This window comes from Pelophylax lessonae (assembly GCF_965119305.1).
Source record: "Pelophylax lessonae genome assembly, chromosome: 1".
Classification (NCBI taxonomy): Eukaryota; Metazoa; Chordata; class Amphibia; order Anura; family Ranidae; genus Pelophylax; species Pelophylax lessonae.
Window position 1 is genome coordinate 574,299,459 of NC_138768.1, and position 20,012 is coordinate 574,319,470.

General features: G+C 40.9%; 1 protein-coding gene across 3 annotated transcripts in view; it reads left to right on the top strand.

Moving 5' to 3' along the window:
• The window catches only part of YTHDC1 (YTH N6-methyladenosine RNA binding protein C1), a 56,835-nt gene that overhangs the window by 5,924 nt on the left and 30,899 nt on the right, over positions 1-20,012 (top strand). Inside the window, exons 2-6 of one of the 3 annotated variants that reach the window (XM_082257254.1) lie at positions 1,547-1,648; positions 3,924-4,246; positions 10,665-11,013; positions 18,685-18,774; positions 19,344-19,397. In XM_082257254.1, coding sequence (XP_082113380.1) covers positions 1,547-1,648; positions 3,924-4,246; positions 10,665-11,013; positions 18,685-18,774; positions 19,344-19,397 — 918 coding nt within the window. The remainder of the gene's footprint in view (positions 1-1,546; positions 1,649-3,923; positions 4,247-10,664; positions 11,014-18,684; positions 18,775-19,343; positions 19,398-20,012) is intronic. The other 2 variants (XM_082257255.1, XM_082257256.1) reach the window with 2 other exon arrangements.

Consider the following 20,012-nt stretch of genomic DNA (forward strand, 5'->3'; position numbering starts at 1 on the left):
GCCCTCCCACCTAGTACATACTGTACTAGGTGGGAGGGCTTACTGAGGGGGGCTTACTAAGTGGTCTGTACTGGGTGGGAGGGCTTACTGAGGGGTCTGTACTGGGAGGGGGGTTTAGTAAGTGGTCTGTACTAGGTGGAAGGGCTTACTGAGGGGTCTGTACTGGGGGGGGGGCTTAGTAAGTGGTCTGTACTAGATGGGAGGGCTTACTGAGGGGTCTGTACTGGGAGGGGGGCTTACTAAGTGGTCTGTACTAGGTGGAAGGGCTTACTGAGGGGTCTGCACTGGGAGGGGGGCTTACTAAGTGGTCTGTACTAGGTGGGAGGGCTTACTGTGGGGGTCTGTACTGGGAGGGGGGCTTACTGAGGGGTCTGTAGTGGGAGGGGGGCTTACTGAGGGGTCTGTATTAATTACAGGATTAATTAGCTAATCAAAAAAAAACACTAAGCAAAAAAAAAATAAAATAAAAATAATCGTTTGATTAGTCGACTAATCGTAAAAATAATCGATAGATTAGTCGACAGACAAATTAATCGTTAGTTGCAGCCCTAGTATAGATGTGATCATCTGCACTGTATTGTATAGAGGTGATCATCTGCGCTGTATAGTATAGATGTGATCATCTGCACTGTATTGTATGGTAAAGAGGTGATCATCTGCACTGTATTGTAGTATAGATGTGATCATCTGCACTCTATTGTATAGAGGTGATCATCTGCACTGTATTGTATGATAAAGAGGTGATCATCTGCACTGTATTGTAGTATAGAGGTGATCATCTGCACTGTATTGTATAGAGGTGATCATCTGCGCTGTATAGTATAGATGTAATAATCTGCATTGCTGGCTGACCTGTTTCTTCACTTGTGTCTGGTGTAATCACTGATCGTTATTACATAAGCTCCAAGGGGGGTGGGCAAGCATCTGCGTCCTCTACCTACTACACATCAACATTGCATGGGTAGGCCTCTTACATTGTATATTTGACTTATATGGGGGAATTTATTAATGAAAAGTGTCAGACTTGTTCTATCTCAACTGCAGCAATTGTCCATGCTAACCAATCAGCTTCTAGCTTTCATTTCCCCACACACACACACACACGGTAGAAAATTTCGATTGTAAAAGCTGATTGGCTGCGCTCCGCTTGCAACAAAATTAAGATGGCCATAAGCAGTGAGATTATACAAGATCCTTTAACCACTTGAGCACCAGAAGGTGCTTTTTTTTTGCGCACTGCGTTACTTTGAAGCGGAGCTTCACCCAAAAGGGGAACCTCTGCTTATCTGCCTCCCCCCCCCCCCCACCCCCCCAGGGAACGGGTACCTGGTTTTGACAGTTACACGCTCCCACTTTGGGGAGATTTCGCCATGGCAACCATTTTTTAAATATCTTTTTATATACTTTCATCATAGTTCTGTTCTATAGTGACACTGCATTACTCTGGGGAGATGGTGGAAGTGGAAGTGAAGACCAATTTGGGCATTGTTGTCTGTTTGAGGTTTTTTTTTTTTTTTTCCAATGTCTCCTTATATTTTTTCTGTAGATGGTGAAGTCAATGTTTTGGATGACATTTTAACTGAGGCTCCCGATCAAGATGATGAGCTGTACAACCCTGAAAGTGAGCAGGATATTAATGAGAAGAAAGGTATGTACACAATCAGTTTATTTTATTTGCCTTTATTCAATACTCCTGTATGCCATGCTGATAGGCTCCACTGAAAATCCCAGTACCTCTTTGTATGGGATATGTTCATGTCCCACAGCACACCCAAAATATTGGAACTTGGCAATGTCACATCAGAGTGAGTAGACATTTAAAGCAGAGTCTGAGCTTTCAGTCAAAGTTAATTTTGCACAGTTCTTTGCATGCACATTGTCTACTGTACAGAGGGGATGGTCTGTTTATACAGGTTTTTTTTTAAATAAAAATTTGATCTATTAATTGAACATCTATTAATTGAACAATCTTTTAAAGTCTTCACTTAAAATTTTTATCATCCACAACAATTTTTATGTGGCCTCGATCATAAACAGAAAAAAATTACAAAAACATCCATGCTAAATCTGTAAAAATAAACCTAAAAAACAATAGCTGCTAGCACGGGCCAATGGACAAAAACCCTAAAAAATAAAATGCATATAGTGCAGCGCTAAAAATATGAAATGTGCATACAATTTTTTATAATGAATTTCATGAAAACAATAAATCATGTAAGTCCATTAATGCCAAAAATATAAAAGAAAACCAGAGATCAAGTGTAAATAAGATTCGAGTGGCATTGGATAGCTGAATCCATAGGAGGAAAAAGGAACACAAATCCCAGCATGCGTATGAGGATAACTCTTCCCAAATCCTTTTTGTGCAACACCAACATTTAAACACACCAAAAAGAAAGAATGGCCGCTTACCGGATACATTTGGTCTCCAACTTAATGGAAATGGCCTACAGCGCTTTAGGGAGGGGATTTTCCCAAATAGAACAAAGCACCATAGATATAGTAAACTCTGGCCAGCTTCCAGTCAAGTCCAGATGATACTCTTATGAATCCAGGTTGTAGTGATGGGGTGGACCGCAATGTCACTCACTTTGGATTGAATTTTGTAAGAAGATGATGGATAACCGCTAACCACAGGTGCAGCCTCTGACGTGAGATGCCTGACGTTCCCACAGTGAGGTAACCACGAGCGGAGAACCGGACATGATTCCTCCTCCAGCTTCATGCTGCGTTTTTTACCGTTCCTTCAGCTGACACAGCCACTCTCGCCATTCAAATTCCAAAAAACATTCCTTAATCCACCCAAACAGGTTGAATAGGGTAATTTCCCCCACCTCAGCCCCCTCCTGCTGGGACATTGTATTCTGACAGAGGGACCCACCACTGTCACAGTATTTGACTGACATGATTGAAAGTTTTTCAGCATGTCTTTTCAACGAAAGTTGATCAAACAATTTGACTTCTGTCGAGTGGGGATGGTGACACACTGATCGAAATTCAGCTAGTCCCAGATGGAATTGATTTACTAAGACCCTGTTCACACTTAATCCACCTTTGAAATTGTGTGACTTCACTTGAAATTGTGTGACTTCACTTAAACAGATGACAAAATGCAGTGATATTGCCAGAATTGCATCGCATGGGTGTGAACACCCACGCGTTTCAGGTGCGGGAAAAAAAAGGTCCTTCACCATTTTAATGTGGATGTGATGCGATTTGAGGCATACAATATGTATGGCTCAAATCGCAGTGCACAGACATAGCATGTGATATGCACAGGAATGCGGTGCAAATTACATGAGGTGTTTTCCACACACCAGTGTGACCCTAGGCGGAAACTGATTTTGCACACACCAGTTTTAGTAAATCAACCCCAATGTGTTTAGGTCCACTATGTATCCATTGGTTTGTAGAAATTAAATCTGATGATTTGTTCTACATGGGCCACTTTAAATGGGTATCTACTTTTATTTTAAAGGCAATACTTTAAAGAAAAATTGCATCAAAGAAATATATCAGCAGCCATTGTTGACCTTTTTCTGCTGAAATGCCTGGCTGCATCTTTTTCTTATATACTCAAAGACACTAACCTGACCTAAAACAAGTGTTTGACAAGAATAGGAATTGTAGTAGTTTAGTTGATGAATACCGGTGAATGGAAGATGTGGCAGTGGGTGGAGTAAGCCATGACTACCACCTATGACAAGAAAAACCCTGCGTTTTTGTTAAAAAGGGAGCTCTTTGGTTTTAGGGGGATGGTGTATGTAAATGTGCTATGGATGTATATTGAGACCTGCTCTAAAAAGTGGATTATGTATTTAAACATTGCTAATTTTTCTAAAACTCTAATCGTATTTTAACCCTGTTAGTCTAAATTCACATTTTTTAGCAATTTTCTGTCTTTTTTTTTTTTTCTTTTTAAGGATCCAAAAGAAAGAGTGATCGAATGGAAATTCCCGAACCTAAAAGGCAAAAACAATCCTCCCACATAGCAAGGCCTCCCCCACAAAGGCTGTCTAGTGGCACAAAAAGAGTTGTTAGCACCAAAGGGAAGCAGGTATCTGAATACAAGAATGAAGACTTCTCTAGACATGACAGGAGCAGAAGGCCTGAAAGTGATCGGAGGGTTCATCCCTCTGGCAGCTCAGGACGGGAAGCATATAAAGGGTCACAGGAAAAAATCAGCACAAGGAAAAGAGAATCTGACAGGAGACCCAAATCTGCCAGTCCTGATCGGTCTTCTGAGGTAACAAATGTCTCTTTACTGTTTTCTTCTTAGTAATAATTATTTGTTACAGCCTGCATGTTAAGTGTACCCCATAATTTTACTTTGCTGTCATTTTTGTCCTACATAAAATCTTTAAAATTTACAATTCTGCTGATTGTTAAACCATGTAAAATTCTACAATTATCTAATTGTCCTTTAAAGCTACAGATAGCCTATTACCAAAAATACTATTAATATTTGCATTGAATAAATTCATCGCAGTATGACAATTTATGTAGGAAACAGAGTTGAAAGGATAAAGTGATACTAAATCTAATTTTTTTTTTTTTTTTTCTTAAAATAAAAAAAGATGTTATGCTTACCTGCTCTGCGCAAAGATATTGCAGAGATGTCCCTTACCTCTTTTGGGAACCCCCTGCTGGGGCTGTCAGCTTTTCCCTGCTCTAGGTACCTCCTTGGTAAGCCGTTTGCTAAGGAGGCACCCGTGCATGCTCCCCAAATGGGCTGTGTCCCCATACAGGATTTTGAATGACAGCAGCAGGAGCCTATTGCTCCCATTTCCCTCAGTTTCTCATGAGAAACAAAGTGAGAGGAGTGGTGCTGGCGCTTTTTAGGGATAGAGGAGGATAGGACAAATGGTGGGTCGTTTACCTTAACTGCTTGCCGACCGCCGCAAGTAGATTTACTGCGGCGGTCAGCCCCTGCCAGGCAGAGTGACGTTAATTAACGTCACTAGCCTGGGAGGGTCTGGGGAGCGAGCGCGCGCCCCCGCTCCCGCGCGGTCACGCACCCCCCCGCGCGTTTGACCAGCGGACCCGATGTCCGCCGGCCACTCGGCTATCGTCGGGGGAAGAGGGAGAATGTCAGGCAGCTTGTGTAAACAAGCTGCCTGTCATTCTCATCGCTGTAAAGACACTGATTACACGGATCTAGTATGTAGATCCGTTGATCAGTGTCCTTACAGCTAGAGCCACAGCCAATCACAGTAAGAATCACGCCCCTAGGGACACACACAGCCCCTCCCTCCCAAATAAAGTTAACCCCTTCACTGCCAGTGTATTTTTACAGTAACAGTGCATATGTATAGCACTGATTACTGTAGTAATGTCACTGGTAACCCCAAAAGTGTCAAAAATATCAGTCAAGGGTCCGATCTGTCCGCCGCAATGTCGCAGTACCGCAAAAAAAATCGCAGATCGCCGCCATTACGCGTTAAAAAAAAAACAACAAAAATGACAAAAATCTTTCCCTTTGTTAGTAAACGCGATAACTTTTGCGCAAACCAATCAAAATACGCTTTTTGCGATTTTTTTTTTTTTTTTTTTTTTTTTTTTTTTACCAAACATAGGTAGGATAAAACAAATTGGCCAAAAATGTTAAAAAATTTTGATTTTTACATTTTTTTTTTGGGGAATTTCATATAAAAAAATGTGAAAAATATTGCTATTTTTGCAAAATTGTCGCTCTTTTTTTTGTTTATAGCGCGTGATCAAAAAATCGCACAGGTGATCAAATACCACCAAAAGAAAGCTCTGTTTGTGGGAAAAAAAGGACGTCAAATTCATTTAGGTACAGCGTCGCATGACCGCGCAATTGTCCGTTAAAGTCACGCAGTGCTGAATCGCAAAATACCCCCTGGTCTTTTAGCAGGAAAATCCTCCGGGGCTTAAGTGGTTAATGTAGAGAGTACAATAAAGTGGTTCTTAAACCTGAAAGTTTTTTTTTTTTTTTTTTTGTTTTCTTTTTTGTTCTTTTTTTTTTTACACCTTTTAATGTATTCTTTTGAATTAAGGTAAAAAAAAAAAAAACCTTTACCCTCAGACCTTCCTTATACTTGCCTGATCTCGATCCAGTGATGTGCACCTCTCCCTCCTCATAGGCTCAGATGACAGCTGCTGTCAATCACAGCCAGTGAAGAGGGAGCAGGGGTCGGTGTTGAGCCATGCTCTGTGTGTCAATGGGCACTGGGGACTTGGTGGGGTAGGAGCCAAGATCACCTGCAGGTGTCTCCTTGATAGAAGAACCTGCCGTTGAGGAGTTGCATTCTTTGCATCACTCCCGAACTTGCAGACCTTTTCAGCTTTGGAGTCTAGGCCTGTTTTGATCTTTTAATATGGCTAAGACCTTACTGGTGCAGTAGCTGGCTTATTCTTCCTTTATGTGGACTAGAAATTTACAACCAACTTGTCAGACTGTTTCAAGTGTCTTATCAGTCTTGTATCCTTTTGAGGAGAACTTTTTGTTTAAAAAGAAAATGTGCTGCTCTGTCCTAACAAAGCATGTACCTTCCCTGTAGAGGCTGTATCTGTCGCCTTCTAATTGGAGGCCCTCTCTAGCCACTTATGACTAGGCCCTTTCTGAAACTTTTTGTTTAAAAGTAAAATTTCAGTATTTTTTGCTAGAAAATTACTTAGAACCCTCAAAACATTGGATATTTTTTTTAGGAGAGAGACTAGAGAATATAATGGTGATCGTTGCAATATTTTGCGCAGCAGACTTTCAAACAAATTTTTGAACATCGCTTACACATGTGTGCGACTTGCATGTGCGTTCGCTTCTGCGCGCGAGCAGAAGCGATATCAGTTTTATTCCTATTACAAGGAGTTTAAACATGTTGCGTGGGGGATATCTTGCCCTCACTCGACTTTCTTGCCATCACTCCAGCAGATTGGATCGTTTCTGCTTTTTTACTGATCTCTCCGGTAAGCAGGGGGTGGGGCACCTCTCGCACCTTCTCTAAAAGCGATCTTGCTTTGACTGTGCCACTGAGACCGCTTTTATTTTGTAGACAATCGCTCACAGAACAAAAGTATACTGAGGTTATGTCAGCTAGCTGCTGCTATAACAACGATATTCAGCGTCAAAGTAATGACGTAAACGTATTTTTGGCTGTCAAGTGGCTAGAGCCTTGATCTCTCAGGCAGGTTCTGATGTGCAAGATAGAGGAGAATATGGGCGCTTTCGTGGTATAGTGCCCTAGGTCCAAAAGGTAGTTTAAGTTTGTCTGGACTCGGGCAACACTTAAGAGAAGCAGGAGCTCTGTGGGATGTAGAAGGAAAACAAGGCGCCTCTAAGTGCAGTATTGACCATTTATTAAAACAGAGGGATTAAAAACCCAGGATACTCCATGTATGTAATCATTGCAAGTGCTCAACTTCCAGCATCACCTGGGTAGATGAAATGAGGAAAGGGAGCTGACTTGCGGCTATCCGGTGTCATGTGTAATGCTGACGTGCGTGCTGTGCTGTGCAACCTATTGCACAGCCATGACCTTGATCTGTCAAATCTTTGTTTTTGGCTTAAAACTTATCTCTTTAGAAGTCGATCCTTTGGTTATTTAGAGCTCATGCCTTCAGTCTTGAATTACATGGGGAAGGGCTTGTTGTAAGCTTTCTGGCTTATTGTGTCCTTATGAGTCTTTGGTTTATTAACATGAGAAGGACACTGGCTAAAGTGTAGGGCGTCTTCTGGCCCACATTGAGTCTTAGAGCCCTAAATGTTTTTTTCATCTGGTCCAGAAATTCCATATGGAATCCACCAGGTCTGTCAGTCTCCCTGCTGGGGGAAGGCTTTCTGGTCCTCAGGGGTCATGGATGCATACCTGCATGTACCCATCTTTCCAGCACATCGGCGATTTCCTAGGCTTTGCTTTAGGTACTTGCATTTCTGCTTTGCCCTGTCATTTGGCCTTCCTTCTGTATTTAAATTCTTCACCAAGATCTTTGCTCTAGTACTGGCCTTACTAGATGACCACCTTCCAGGGGAGTAGTTGGTATAGGTTCTGGGGTATAAGAAAGCCCTGACCCCCCAGAACCTCCAGAGATTTTATTGAATACTGAACCTTCTGAAATCAGTGCTGGAACCAACTCCTCAATTGTAATATCCGGTTTGTTCTTAGACATACAGTAGTTTAAGCCCGCATTTGTTTTAACACCAGGAGAAACTTCCAACAGAAATGACAACTTCTTACCATTGTGTACTTCTAGAATATATTTACACATTGGATAGTCAGAAGGAAATTAACATTGCAACTGCACTAATGTACTGAATGAGGCACCGGAGACGCTCTCTGACCACATAACACAAATTAAAATTGTTTTATAGAAAGCTTTCCCCTGTAACCTGTCCTCCTGTACACCCTACAGTAATAAGTATTCACTCTAACTACTGATAACCAAAGTTTAGGTTGGGTATCATTTGTTCTTAATCTCCAATCATTGGAGCAATTCTGGCGGGCTCTAATGAATTTACTAGAAGAAATAGACTTGAGGAAAGGGTGGCAAATTGATGCCTTTAAAGTAGGTTTGTCTGAACGTGGTTTAAGAAATGTAACAAATGATACCAAACTTGTACCCATGGTGCTTCTCCCACCATCTGTATACAGGTTGAGCAGAGTGGAAAAATTGGCCCCGTAGCATCTCGGCAGGTAGAAGGCCTTGTTGAACAGAGAAGATGTGGGTCAGGGGTAATTCCATAAACATTACAAGGAACCTCCTGTGATTCCTATGATTAACCAGTATACCTAGAAAGATTAAATCGAAGGGCTGGCTATGCTAGCTAAAGGATCGAGTAATACAAATATTTAATATCCGAAGTAACCCAACTCTGGCAGGTTTTTTTTTTTTCTTTTCGTGCGCCAGAACAGTTTTATTCATACTATAACCTGGGAGTTGTAGGATAAGTGGTTATGAGTGAGAGACCATCTGTTTGCCCAACAGTTCCAGCAAGGATTTGGTGCCCACCACTATGGGGCATCCTTTTAAGAAACCCTCCATCTCCTGATTTTTAATCAAATGGTGAAAAACCTGGTGATGGGTAATGTAATGTGTACTATAAGATGTTTTGCCACCTTTCTGCTAAGAACACTCAGGCTCTCTGGCAGCAATTAGATCTTAGTGTGATCACACTTTAGAAAGCTGCAGTAGGGTCCCCCTCTAGGACACTAAGGTTGGAATCACACTTAGCGTTTCCTGACCATGTGACACAAAACACAGGAAATTAGCATTTTGGAAACGCACATCACGCTTGCAGTGCCCTTAATTGCTCATGGCACTCCAAATGCAGTTTGAGGTGTGGTAAATGCGCTATGCATTATGTCCGAAAAGGTCCTGTAGCTTCCTCAGCGCATTCGTTGCATGTATGGGCTGCCAGATGCACAAAAAAACAGTGATCATCGTGTGAATGGGGCCTCAAAGTCAATCTTATAGCTGTTTTAAAAGCTTCCCTCATATAATCTTGGGAATTCCAAGACAACTACACAACTCCTCCTTTTTATCTGAATTTTTCAAATGTTTTAATTGCAGAAAAGTCCTGCGTATTCACCTTTGGCTCCATGGCATCTGAATTTGGTTCTCTCAATGCTTTTAATACTTATCTCTCCCTTCAAGGACAAGGTGGTGGTGAAGCCCAGAAGCTCTCTCCAGTGAAGAGCGTTCTCGTCCTAATAAGAACGCCTTTCTTCTGCTGCTCTGTCTGGCTCCAGTGTAGTGTAAATTATACCCATCAATACATTGCCCTAGAGTTAGTATCCATCATAATGCTCGCAATGGTAAATGCTTATTGGTCAGTGCAGCCACATGACCATGCTGACAAATGAGTGCATCTGAGGTGGCTTCTTGCAATATGATCAGAAAAAAGGTTTCCTATCCATCAGTGTGGTCATGTGGTTGAGCTTGCCGTTGCAAACATTTTTAGGGATACTCCCTTCAGAGCTGTGTATTACAGTGTACGGACTACTACACAAGCAGGACAGGCATCACAGCCGCTATATGCAGTGGGGTCCGGAGGGTTGGCCAGGATAGTTGAAGGTCCTCTTTTTTTATTTTTCATGAAAAGATTAACTTACCCTTTAAAAGTTTCAACCCAAAAATGGTCTTGAGACCGTTTTTCCATACAAACTGTTATGTTGAACAGATTTTGGTAAACACATTTGTTTTATTTTCTATCTCTGCCAGGGTTGCTGATATGTAAAATCAGCTGGTTTCCTGATCCCCAGCACCCTAGATAACTTGTCTGTTCTTAGCTGCTTGTAAATGTAGCATTGCTACCTGACATAGGCAATTTCCCCTATGGCTTTATTCTCCGATGTAATGCTAGGAGCTGGAGCAGGCATATTACTAATTTTATGATAATGTAGAGTTGTACACTTGATAATAGAATGGTCCACCATGGGAACCTTGGCTGTGCTAAATGGCAAATATTTTGATCACCTAATGCCACTTAAAATTTTTGGAAATTGTGTATACTGTCTGTTTGCTCATGCCTTACCAATGACCGCTTTGATGTGCTGAGGAGAAGAAATGTCAGTTATATAGTAGCCTTTTTATGTTTTGTTTAGGTTTTTTTTCCCCCTAATGCTGAGATTTATTATTATTTTTTTTTTTAATCAAAGGATATATGTTTAATTATGTATTTTCCATTTTTATTTTACTATTAGAAAGTAAGACATGATTCAAGCAGACGACCAAGCAGGTCCAGTCGCTCATCTGATGCTAACTCTGATGACTATGGGTCAGATAGGGACAGTGGTAGCAGTGATTCTTCTGATGAAGAACAAGGAAACAACAGTGAGAATGAAGAAGGAATGGAAGAGGAGGATGAAGGAGAGGAAGCTGAAGAGGAGGAAGGTGAGGAGGAGGAGGAAGAGTATGAACAAGGACACGAAAGAGAGCAACGAGAAGGAAATGATTATGATACCCGTAGTGAGGCCAGCGACTCAGAGTCTGACTCTGCTTCGTTCTCAGATGGAGACTCTATTCGTTCCGGTTCTGGTTCTGACATTTCAGGTAATTTGTGCATAGGTTTTCCATTCCTTGTGGTATTTTATATGCTTATATTTGTATAAATCCCATATATGGCTAAAGCTACAAAACAGGATACTTTTAACACGAGCAATTTTGTAAAAGTTTGCCTACTGTGGAGTTTTCAGCTTGAAAATCCTCTCTGTGTAGGTTCTTAATTTTTTCCCTTTTTTTAATAAATGATAGAGGCCTCCTAAAGAACTGAGATATTGTACATAGATATACCAGGAGGCTGCTGGAGGAGCACAACGTAATTACGATGAAAATTAAGGAAGGGGGTGGGGCAAAAACAATAATTTTGAACTAAAAAAAACTATACTTTTTTTGGCTAAGGATAGGGGAGGATTACTATGATGCAAATGAGGATTTGGAATGAAGGCCTCTTCAATGTGAAGATATGGCTTAATTTTAGAGAAGGTTAACTATCAGAGTTTAAAAACCACTCTTGTTTGTGAGTATTTGTCCTGAAGTTGCATTTGTGCTTTGGTTTGGTGGTTTAGTTAAATTTGAAAACCTAATAGCTTTTATAATGACCTGTCTGTCCCTTCTAAAAAAAAATGGGGGCCACACATGCTGTAATTACAGCTTTTTTGGTAAGTTTTTGGAAATTGTTTTATCTAGACTGACTTCATCCACATACATGTCCTCCGGGAGGCCATGGCACATGTAGGCTACAGTGTCCATTGATATAACTATTCCCAGCATTTAAAAAAAAAAAAATAGTAAATGTAGAATATACAGTAAGAACTGCGGGCAGGGCATGCTTTAATTAAAATACAACCGCTTCCTGACCCAGAGATGCTTCAGGGAGTGATTGGAAATCTTCCCAAAGTGAGGGAAAAAAACTTTGGATGGTAGTCCCAAAAAACACCTTTTACTACTGTTTTGGTGGTAGCTGTAAAATTTTGGATTTCCCCTCATTTTCTGATCCAATGGTTGAGGCCAAAATAAAGAGGAAATTGCTTCAAGAGCAACTTGATGGTATTCATAACCCTTCCCCATTTTTATCCAAATCTAGAGGAAAAGTATTGTGCGGAATCCTGATTTTAAGGTTTAACTTTTTTTTTTTTTTTTATTGAATGGAGAAGCATTAGAACACCTGTCGGCTTTAACTGCTGTGCGTGTCCCCCATTAAAATTTTGGATTGCCATCCGAACACTTCTAGGAGGGAAATCTTCCAAGGGGAACACTTCTGGTGACACACCTGGGATTCCTCTTCTTTGTAGGGATTGCCTCACTTTCTGTTTTGGCTAAAGGACAAAAAGTGAAGGGGAAATCTCCCCAATGGGACACAGATGGCAAAAAAAAAAAAAACCCTGACACACTATCCAAAGTGACAAATAAGTTTTTTTTTTTTTTTTTTTTTGCCTTTTTAGTTACATTTTAAAGTGTTAATAAACCCAAGGACCCTGATTTCACTGCCTGGTCATACACAGAGCATGTAAATGCAATCATTTTAGTAAGTATAAACTGCTAAATATCTTTTCTCATTAGCAGTATATAGCAGTATTGTGACTTTTATCAGTGCCTGGTTAAGGCTTGTAGGATGAGTTTCCATACTGCACTGGCTATCCAATCAGGATGCAGGACCCCTGACCCTCTGTCTGGACAGTGCTGGATGGCCCTGTGCTGATCCGCATGCACTCTCCCAAAAAAACAAAAAAAACTCTCTAGCAATACACACCAAACTGAGCATATGCAGCCTGTCTCCAGTAACTCTCTTATCCGGACATGTTATGGGGACAAGGGAAGAAGAGGATCTGTGCATACAGGATCAAACAGCCTTTTTACACAATGCAGACGATTAACCCCTTAGGTTCCACAGTGAGTATAACCAGCATGCTTTTCTGCAAATACAGACTGATTTTACTGTTGTATGTTTTGTAAAACTTTAAATATTATGCAAAGTAAAAAATAGGTTTCCTTTTTGACGTTTTATTTTTGACACCCTGAAAGAAAAATAAATGTGCCCTGATGGATGATGGCTGGCTATAGATAATTTGTTTTTTTTTTTATTTGAGCAGCAAGGTGGATGTAGGAATCCTCTCCATTAGGACATTATGTTCTGACAGCGGGACCCTACTGCAGCTGTTGATCGATTTTTAAGTTTCATAAATTGTCCATACGACAGAAATCGATCCACTTCCTCTTTTGCAGTTGTCACGCACTGATCAAAATTAATCTAGTCCCTGATAAATTGTCTGAATTTCAGTCCCTCTATATCCACCTTAAAGCACCACTCAAAAGGGGAAGCTTATTTGACTCCCGAACCCCTCCTCCGCTGCCACATTTGGCACTTTTTTTTTTGGAGGTTTGCCTTACCCAAAATGGTGGCGGCAGTACCCAAGAGCCAATTTAATTAATCGGCTTGGGTGAAGACACTGCTGTATTCGTGGACAGGTAACTGTCCTAATATTAAAAGTAAGCGGATACAGTATTTGTGCTGTTGACTGTTAATTTTTTTCTGGCGGAGCCTGGAGCTTGTTTTAAGTCCTTATACATAGGGAAGATTTAGTAAGGTTTTTGCTTGTTTTCGTGTATGTTTGTACATAGCATTAAAATGAGGTAGTCTTGCATCATTTGTAAATATTAAATACCATAATGGTATGCACTTGCAGTATTGTGTATAGTGACATATTAAATCCCTTTTATGATTAAAATATGGAAATTGAATTACATACACCAGGTAGACGTTGAGCGTTCACTGAAAATAAGAAATTAGGCATCGGCATTCCAAAAATAACATTTGCTATTTAATATATAGGTACATGTGCCAGTTAAGAGAAGTATGGCTTCTCTTAAAAAAAAAAAAAATCATACTTAGATTATTGCAGTACTAGTTCCAGCTGCATGTGTCTCCCATTGCCTCTAAGACCACGAACTAAGTGATTAAAGACTGCTGACAGGTCACTTCTCAGTCCTCAGCCTGCAGAGAGCTGGTGAATGTCCGTCATCAGCTCTCTGCTCTGTGCCTTCTGGAGTGCTGGGCTATGGAGGGGGCGGGAAAGGCTGGCTCAGGATGTCAGCGGATCACAGAGAGGCTGATGCAGCGCCTGGTCCAGGCTTCTAGGTGGACCCTGACGATATGGTCGTTCTCTTTTCAGAGCATGGACCGGCTCTGTGAAGTTGGGTTCAGTGGGTTTTAGCATGCTGTCTGCTGAAAACTGGTCACAGGGGCGCACAATAAACTTCGCTTCTGTGATCCATAGAAAAAGTAATGGCTATACTTCTCCTTTTACACTGAAATTGGCATTAGATGCCGGTAAAAAGGAAAAAAAAAAATTGGTATGTCATGCAGAAGTATTTAGCTCTACGGTATCAGGGCTTGACATTTCTGGTGTTCTAAGCTAGTAAATGTAAAACATTTTTTTCACAACGCATACCATTAAAAAGTATCATGTTTGGTAACTGGAAATCTGCTTGGTGTATGACCAGCATTTCTGCTTTGCATTGCTAGAATTACTTTGTTATAGTTGCTGTGTGCAAGACAAACTCCATCTATATCCCAATTATAAGGTTGTATTCAGTCTGCACAAGACAGGATTCGGTGGATTTCAAGTGTTCAGAGATTTAACAGTGTAAACCAGCTTTGAAGGAAAAATGCCAGAAGATCCTGTGTGTTGGATTTTCTGTTTTTTGTAAAAGAAAAAAGTGGTTTACCTGCAGTCTTAATTGTGGGTACCTTCATTTTAGAAGATGTTGCCATTGCAGACAAGTGAATTTGAATTTTTTCCAGCAAGGCCAGGTGAGGAGATTTGTAGGAATCTGCTTTGCCACAGATGCACTTACCATTATTTTTAGAGAATGAACAAGGGGAAAATTTAGGTGTGTTATGGGATGTGTGTACACATAGATAACTGAGTGTCAGGCAGTCTTGTGCAGAGGCATGCATGGGCTTATTGTTACTCCAGCACAGCAGCCTGCCTCCATCCATGTCATATCCCTCTCCTCTGGGAATGTCTAAATGCTGTCTGTGCTGGCTCAGCATTTCTGCCCCTCACTTTTCTACATAATCTTTTTATATAGCTGTCAGGGGAAGGCCAAATGGAAATGGTGTCCCTTGAGTGACAACTTTTAGTTTGCTGGGTCTGGTGACATCAAATCCAAAATGACAGCAGTTTCATGACTTTTTTGGCTGTATAAGTAGGAGAGGCACAGGATGCATAATATAGTTTAAATGTACGTTTTTTGTATCCTACTTTTCAGTTCACAGGGTATCTCCATCTCCATTACAACAGGTTATACTATCGCCTTGAGATGATTGGACACTGGCAAAAATAGGAAGTTCTCTTTCCCAGGCAAAACCCCTCCATGTTTCTGGGAACAACCCAAAATTTGGAATTTTCTTTTACTTTTAATAATGGTAAACAGGACAAATGGAGGGACACAGACAGCAATAAAAACTGACAAATGTTCTAATCCCTCTGCACAAAAAAAGTTATCCTTTAATCCCAGCACCGAGGTTAGAATATATGGGTCTGACCATGCAGACCTGAATGTCCTGCTCTGAAAACTCAGGTGGACTTGCTTAAGACACTATCAAATCCCTTTGCGACATTGCCCTTTGCCCAGTTTTCCACTTCAACAGAATGTCTTTCCGTCGTGGGAAAGGAGGACACAGTTGTTGGGATTCCCCAATATTGTTATTCCCAACACAAGACTGTGTCTGGACTGGTGGAACTCCTTACGGATGCTGGAGATAGGAAATGTGTTTTGTCTTGGAGGGTTCTGATGACAGATGAGTCTGTCTGCTAAGCCGGGGTGGTGTTCTGGACAGTGTGTCGATCCAAGGGATTTGATCACTGCAGAAGAGGGCATTGCTCATCAAAATTCTGGAATTGAAGGCCATTCACCCTGGTCTGCTACATTGGTCAGTGTAGTGCAGGACCTCCCTGCAAGGATGTAATTGGACAACGCCACAGGAGTGGCGTATATAAATCATTAAGGCAGCACCAGAAGTTGGGAGGCCCAGAAGGAAATGGATTTCATCCTGTCTTGGGCATAACTCTATATTCTCGCACTGTCCTTCATCCAGTTTCCAGGCTTAGAAAATGGGCAGCTGTCCCCAGGAGTGTGGGCTCTCCAAGAAGTGTTTGAAGAGCTCTGCTGATGATGGGGTACCCCAAATGTGGATGTTGTGACGTTCGGTTTTAATGCGAAGCTAAACATGTTAGATTTCAGGACCAAGTATCCTTGAGTGTTCATGGTGGATGCTGTTGTGAAACTGTGGGACCTGTTTTTGCTAATCTATACCTTCCCACTGTTAGCTTTTTTTTCGTCTGCTTTGCAGATTTCAAGTGGAAGGCATTCTGGTATTTCTGATCACCTGCTGTGGCCCCAGAGAATTTGGTAGTCCGACGTTGTAAACATGTTGGAGGGGCATCCTGCAAGGTCATAGCTTTCATCCTTTTATAGCTGCTGGCTTTAACAACTTGGCTGTTGAAGCTGGAGTCTTGAAGAGACAAGGGAGTCGATGATTATTCCTTTTTATACCCTACAAAAGCACTGGAAGGAGACTTCAAGGTTTTCCACAGGTCTTGAAAATCTTATTTTGCTTGGTATAAGACTAGGAGATTTCATCCATGCAATTGGGTTGCATCCTGACTTTTCCGCCGTCAACCACTATAATATGGTTGGGCACAAGTGTTTTTAGTGTCAAAGGACTTTGTATTTAACTACTTGTGGACAGGTGGCCCGTACAAGCAAAGTACTGGAACATCACTGCCTGTTTCTAGGTTTATGGCGCATGTACACAGCGGGAGTCTGTCAGCTTGTCCAGGCCAATGATTCATATCCCGAAGGTGTTGATCAGTGCTGTCAAAACCAGGGCCCTGACTGCCGGCTCACACTACCACGACTTGTCAGGCGACTTGGTCGCCTGACAAGTCGTGCTCCATTTTGTCCTATGGGAACCGTTCTAATAGGAGCAACTCAATTCGCTCCGACTTAGAAAAAGGTTCCTGCACTACTTTTGACCGAAGTCGGAGCGACTTGCATTGACTTTCATTATGTGAAGTCCGTGTAAGTCGCGGTGCACGGCAACTTCACTAGTCGCCCCTGAAGTCGTGTCGCCATAATGTGAGCCAACTCTGAGCCCTGTGTTGACAGAAATCATTCCCTCTTTACAAAGCAGAGATAAGAAACAGAGCTTTAGTAAAAATAAAACACAAAAAGAAAAAATGGCACACTTTGCAAACATTTAACCCCTTGATCGCCCTAGAGGCAAACACCTTCCCATCCAGTGTCAGTAGTACAGTGACTGTATAGTGTTCTCACTGATGACTTTTCCCTGTTGATGATGCCTGTGGCAGTTAGTTCCCAGTCAGATTTCCTGCCACACTATTGCAGTCCCATTCTAGGTATCTGATAACTGCCATTGGTAGTGAAAAAAAAAAATCCAGTGCATATACAATAGTTTGTAGACACTATAACTTTTGCGCAAACCAATGTACACTTATTAGAATTTTTTTGTACCAAAGACATGTAGCAGAATTTATTATGGCCACAATTTTATAAAGAAATCTGATTGTTTTTTTTTTAAACCCATCAAAAGAAAGCTTTGTGTGAAAATTTATATACATTTGGGTGCAACGTTTGTATGACCACACAATTGCCAGTTAAAATAGTGCATTTCAAAAAAATGGCCTGGTCATGAAGGGGGTAAAACCTTTCTGGAGCTGGAGTGGTTAATAGTTATTAATTGCAAGGAACTGACCTAAAATGATGAAATTTTCCTTTTAATCTCAGGTTAATACTTCAGACCTCTTCCACTCTGACAGTGTATTGTGGTAGAATGGTATGATGAAGCTTTTTCGGTGCCAGTAATACATCCTTGCATTCAATTTTTTTTCTGAATATTTGTGGTGGTTTCAGGTGACCACTAATGCTGAACTGGTTGTGGTGTATTCAGTAATTGTGCACCACCTCGTAAGTTGTAGCACCTTACAATTTGTGCACCTCTCACCCAGTGTTATAATTGCATGGTCCTAAAGATGAACACACAAGGGCCATGGAAGATGGACATGGAAATGGGTTAAATTAGTTTTGGGAGTTAATTTTTTTCGCGTTAGATGCCTAAAACCCCCTTTTTTTTTTTTTTTTTTTTTTTTTAAATCTTATGCCATTGCTGCTGATACTTCAGCGGATTGATGGTTACATGTATGTGGGAATTGGTGCAGCTGGTTTTGGGGTCTCTGGTACCTTGACTTTAAAGATTTTTTTTTTTTTTTAAATCCTAAAACATTTTGAATGATTTTGTTCTAGATATTGGTTTTTCTTTTCTTTTAATGTGTTTACTTTGCTGTTTTTAGATGCTTTTTTTTTGAGAATTTTTTTAAGTTCTATTTTTGCACTTTCCAGCTGATGACTAGAGACTGTCTCTGCTTCAAATTTTAGTTCACTTCGTACATTACGTATATATTTTGAAGTCTCTCTATTTTGCTGTCTCTTGTGTGCGTTAGTTGAATTGTGTATGGTGCAAGCAGTGTGACATGTATTTCAGCAGTGTAGTTGCTAGACCTTAGGAATCTGGATTCCTGATTATGAACGCTTTTGTGTTGCCTTTTGATGGATGGTTAGAAAACCAGCCAGATTAGAGTTTGTCGGAGCACTCAGAGACCCCCTGCCATTCTTACATTATTTTTTCACATTTTCTAGATGAGAAAAAGGAGGAAAGGAAAAGGGCTAGAGGTATTTCTCCAATTGTGTTTGATAGAAGTGGAAGTTCTGCATCAGACTCTTATGCAGGTATTCTTTCCTTTATTAGACACTTGTTCTGATTTCTTCCACACAAGAAAATTTAAACTTCAGGTGAGCGTGTGACGCTCATCGCTGGCATATGCAACTGCAGACAAAAATGGAGGGGGGAGGGGGGGGTGCTGAGTGAAGTATCTTGACTTCACTGCCATTTGTTCTACTATAATAAGACATACTGAATATAGGGTCTCTGAGAATTTAGGTGGGAAGGCTTGTTTATTGTATGCTTTTGGCTAAGAATGTTTTATCAATGCATCTTAAGTGCCGCTCTGGTACCTTGCAGTGTTCTAGAGAAAACCCATTGCTGTAATGACATGGCATATGAAACTTTTATTAGGGAATCCCATCTTTTTTTTTTTAGCATGTTAAACATTGTTTCGGCTAGATTAGACTGATCATTTTTGTGCATCTTGTTGCTCAACTTGTGAATGTAGCATTTCCAAAGAAGCCTGATCTTGTACATTTTATCTGATATAAAACTGATTCAATCAATGTTGTATTGAAAATGAATTTTTTGTCTGAAGGCACAATCTGAATGCATGTACTTTGACTAAATGCAGGTTCAGAAAAGAAGCGTGAAAAATTACCCTCTTCCGTTCGTGATATTCGAAAAGGTATCCTTTACATTTTTTCCCTTTCTTCTTTTCTCTCTCCCCCCCCCCCCATTGTCTGTATTATACAATATGACTATTTTTTTTTTTAAATCAAGAAGAAAGTTTGATTGTAACAATATCATCCTGGGCACACAATTATAGCAAACAGCATGGAGTGATAAAATGAGCATATACCTATCTATGTACATGAGAGTAATGCAATAGTACTACTACTGACAGAACATAGCATACTGGCAATCTGAAACAACAAGAATAGAACCGCAGTGCACTCTACTATGAGGTGTACACAGCAACCCACATACAGAGGCATGGTCCTAACCTGATTGGAAAAAAGCTATGATACCATGCAGTACAAGATAAATGAGGACTAGACACAGTGTAGCTAAGCAAAATGATTAGCCATATCCATAGTTGGCCCTCTAAACAAAACTAACTTGGAAGCCCCCCCCCCCTTCAGCCTTTTTGTTACCTGAAGTATGATGGTCAGTGGTTCCTCTCTTTACATATTTAGGTGGAATTCTTTTAGCACTGGCTGAGCGCTCATACATTTAAGGTGGGCGGTGCGCCCAACGGCTCCGTCCCTGCTCTGTGTGCAGAGACAGAGCTGTCAGAGCC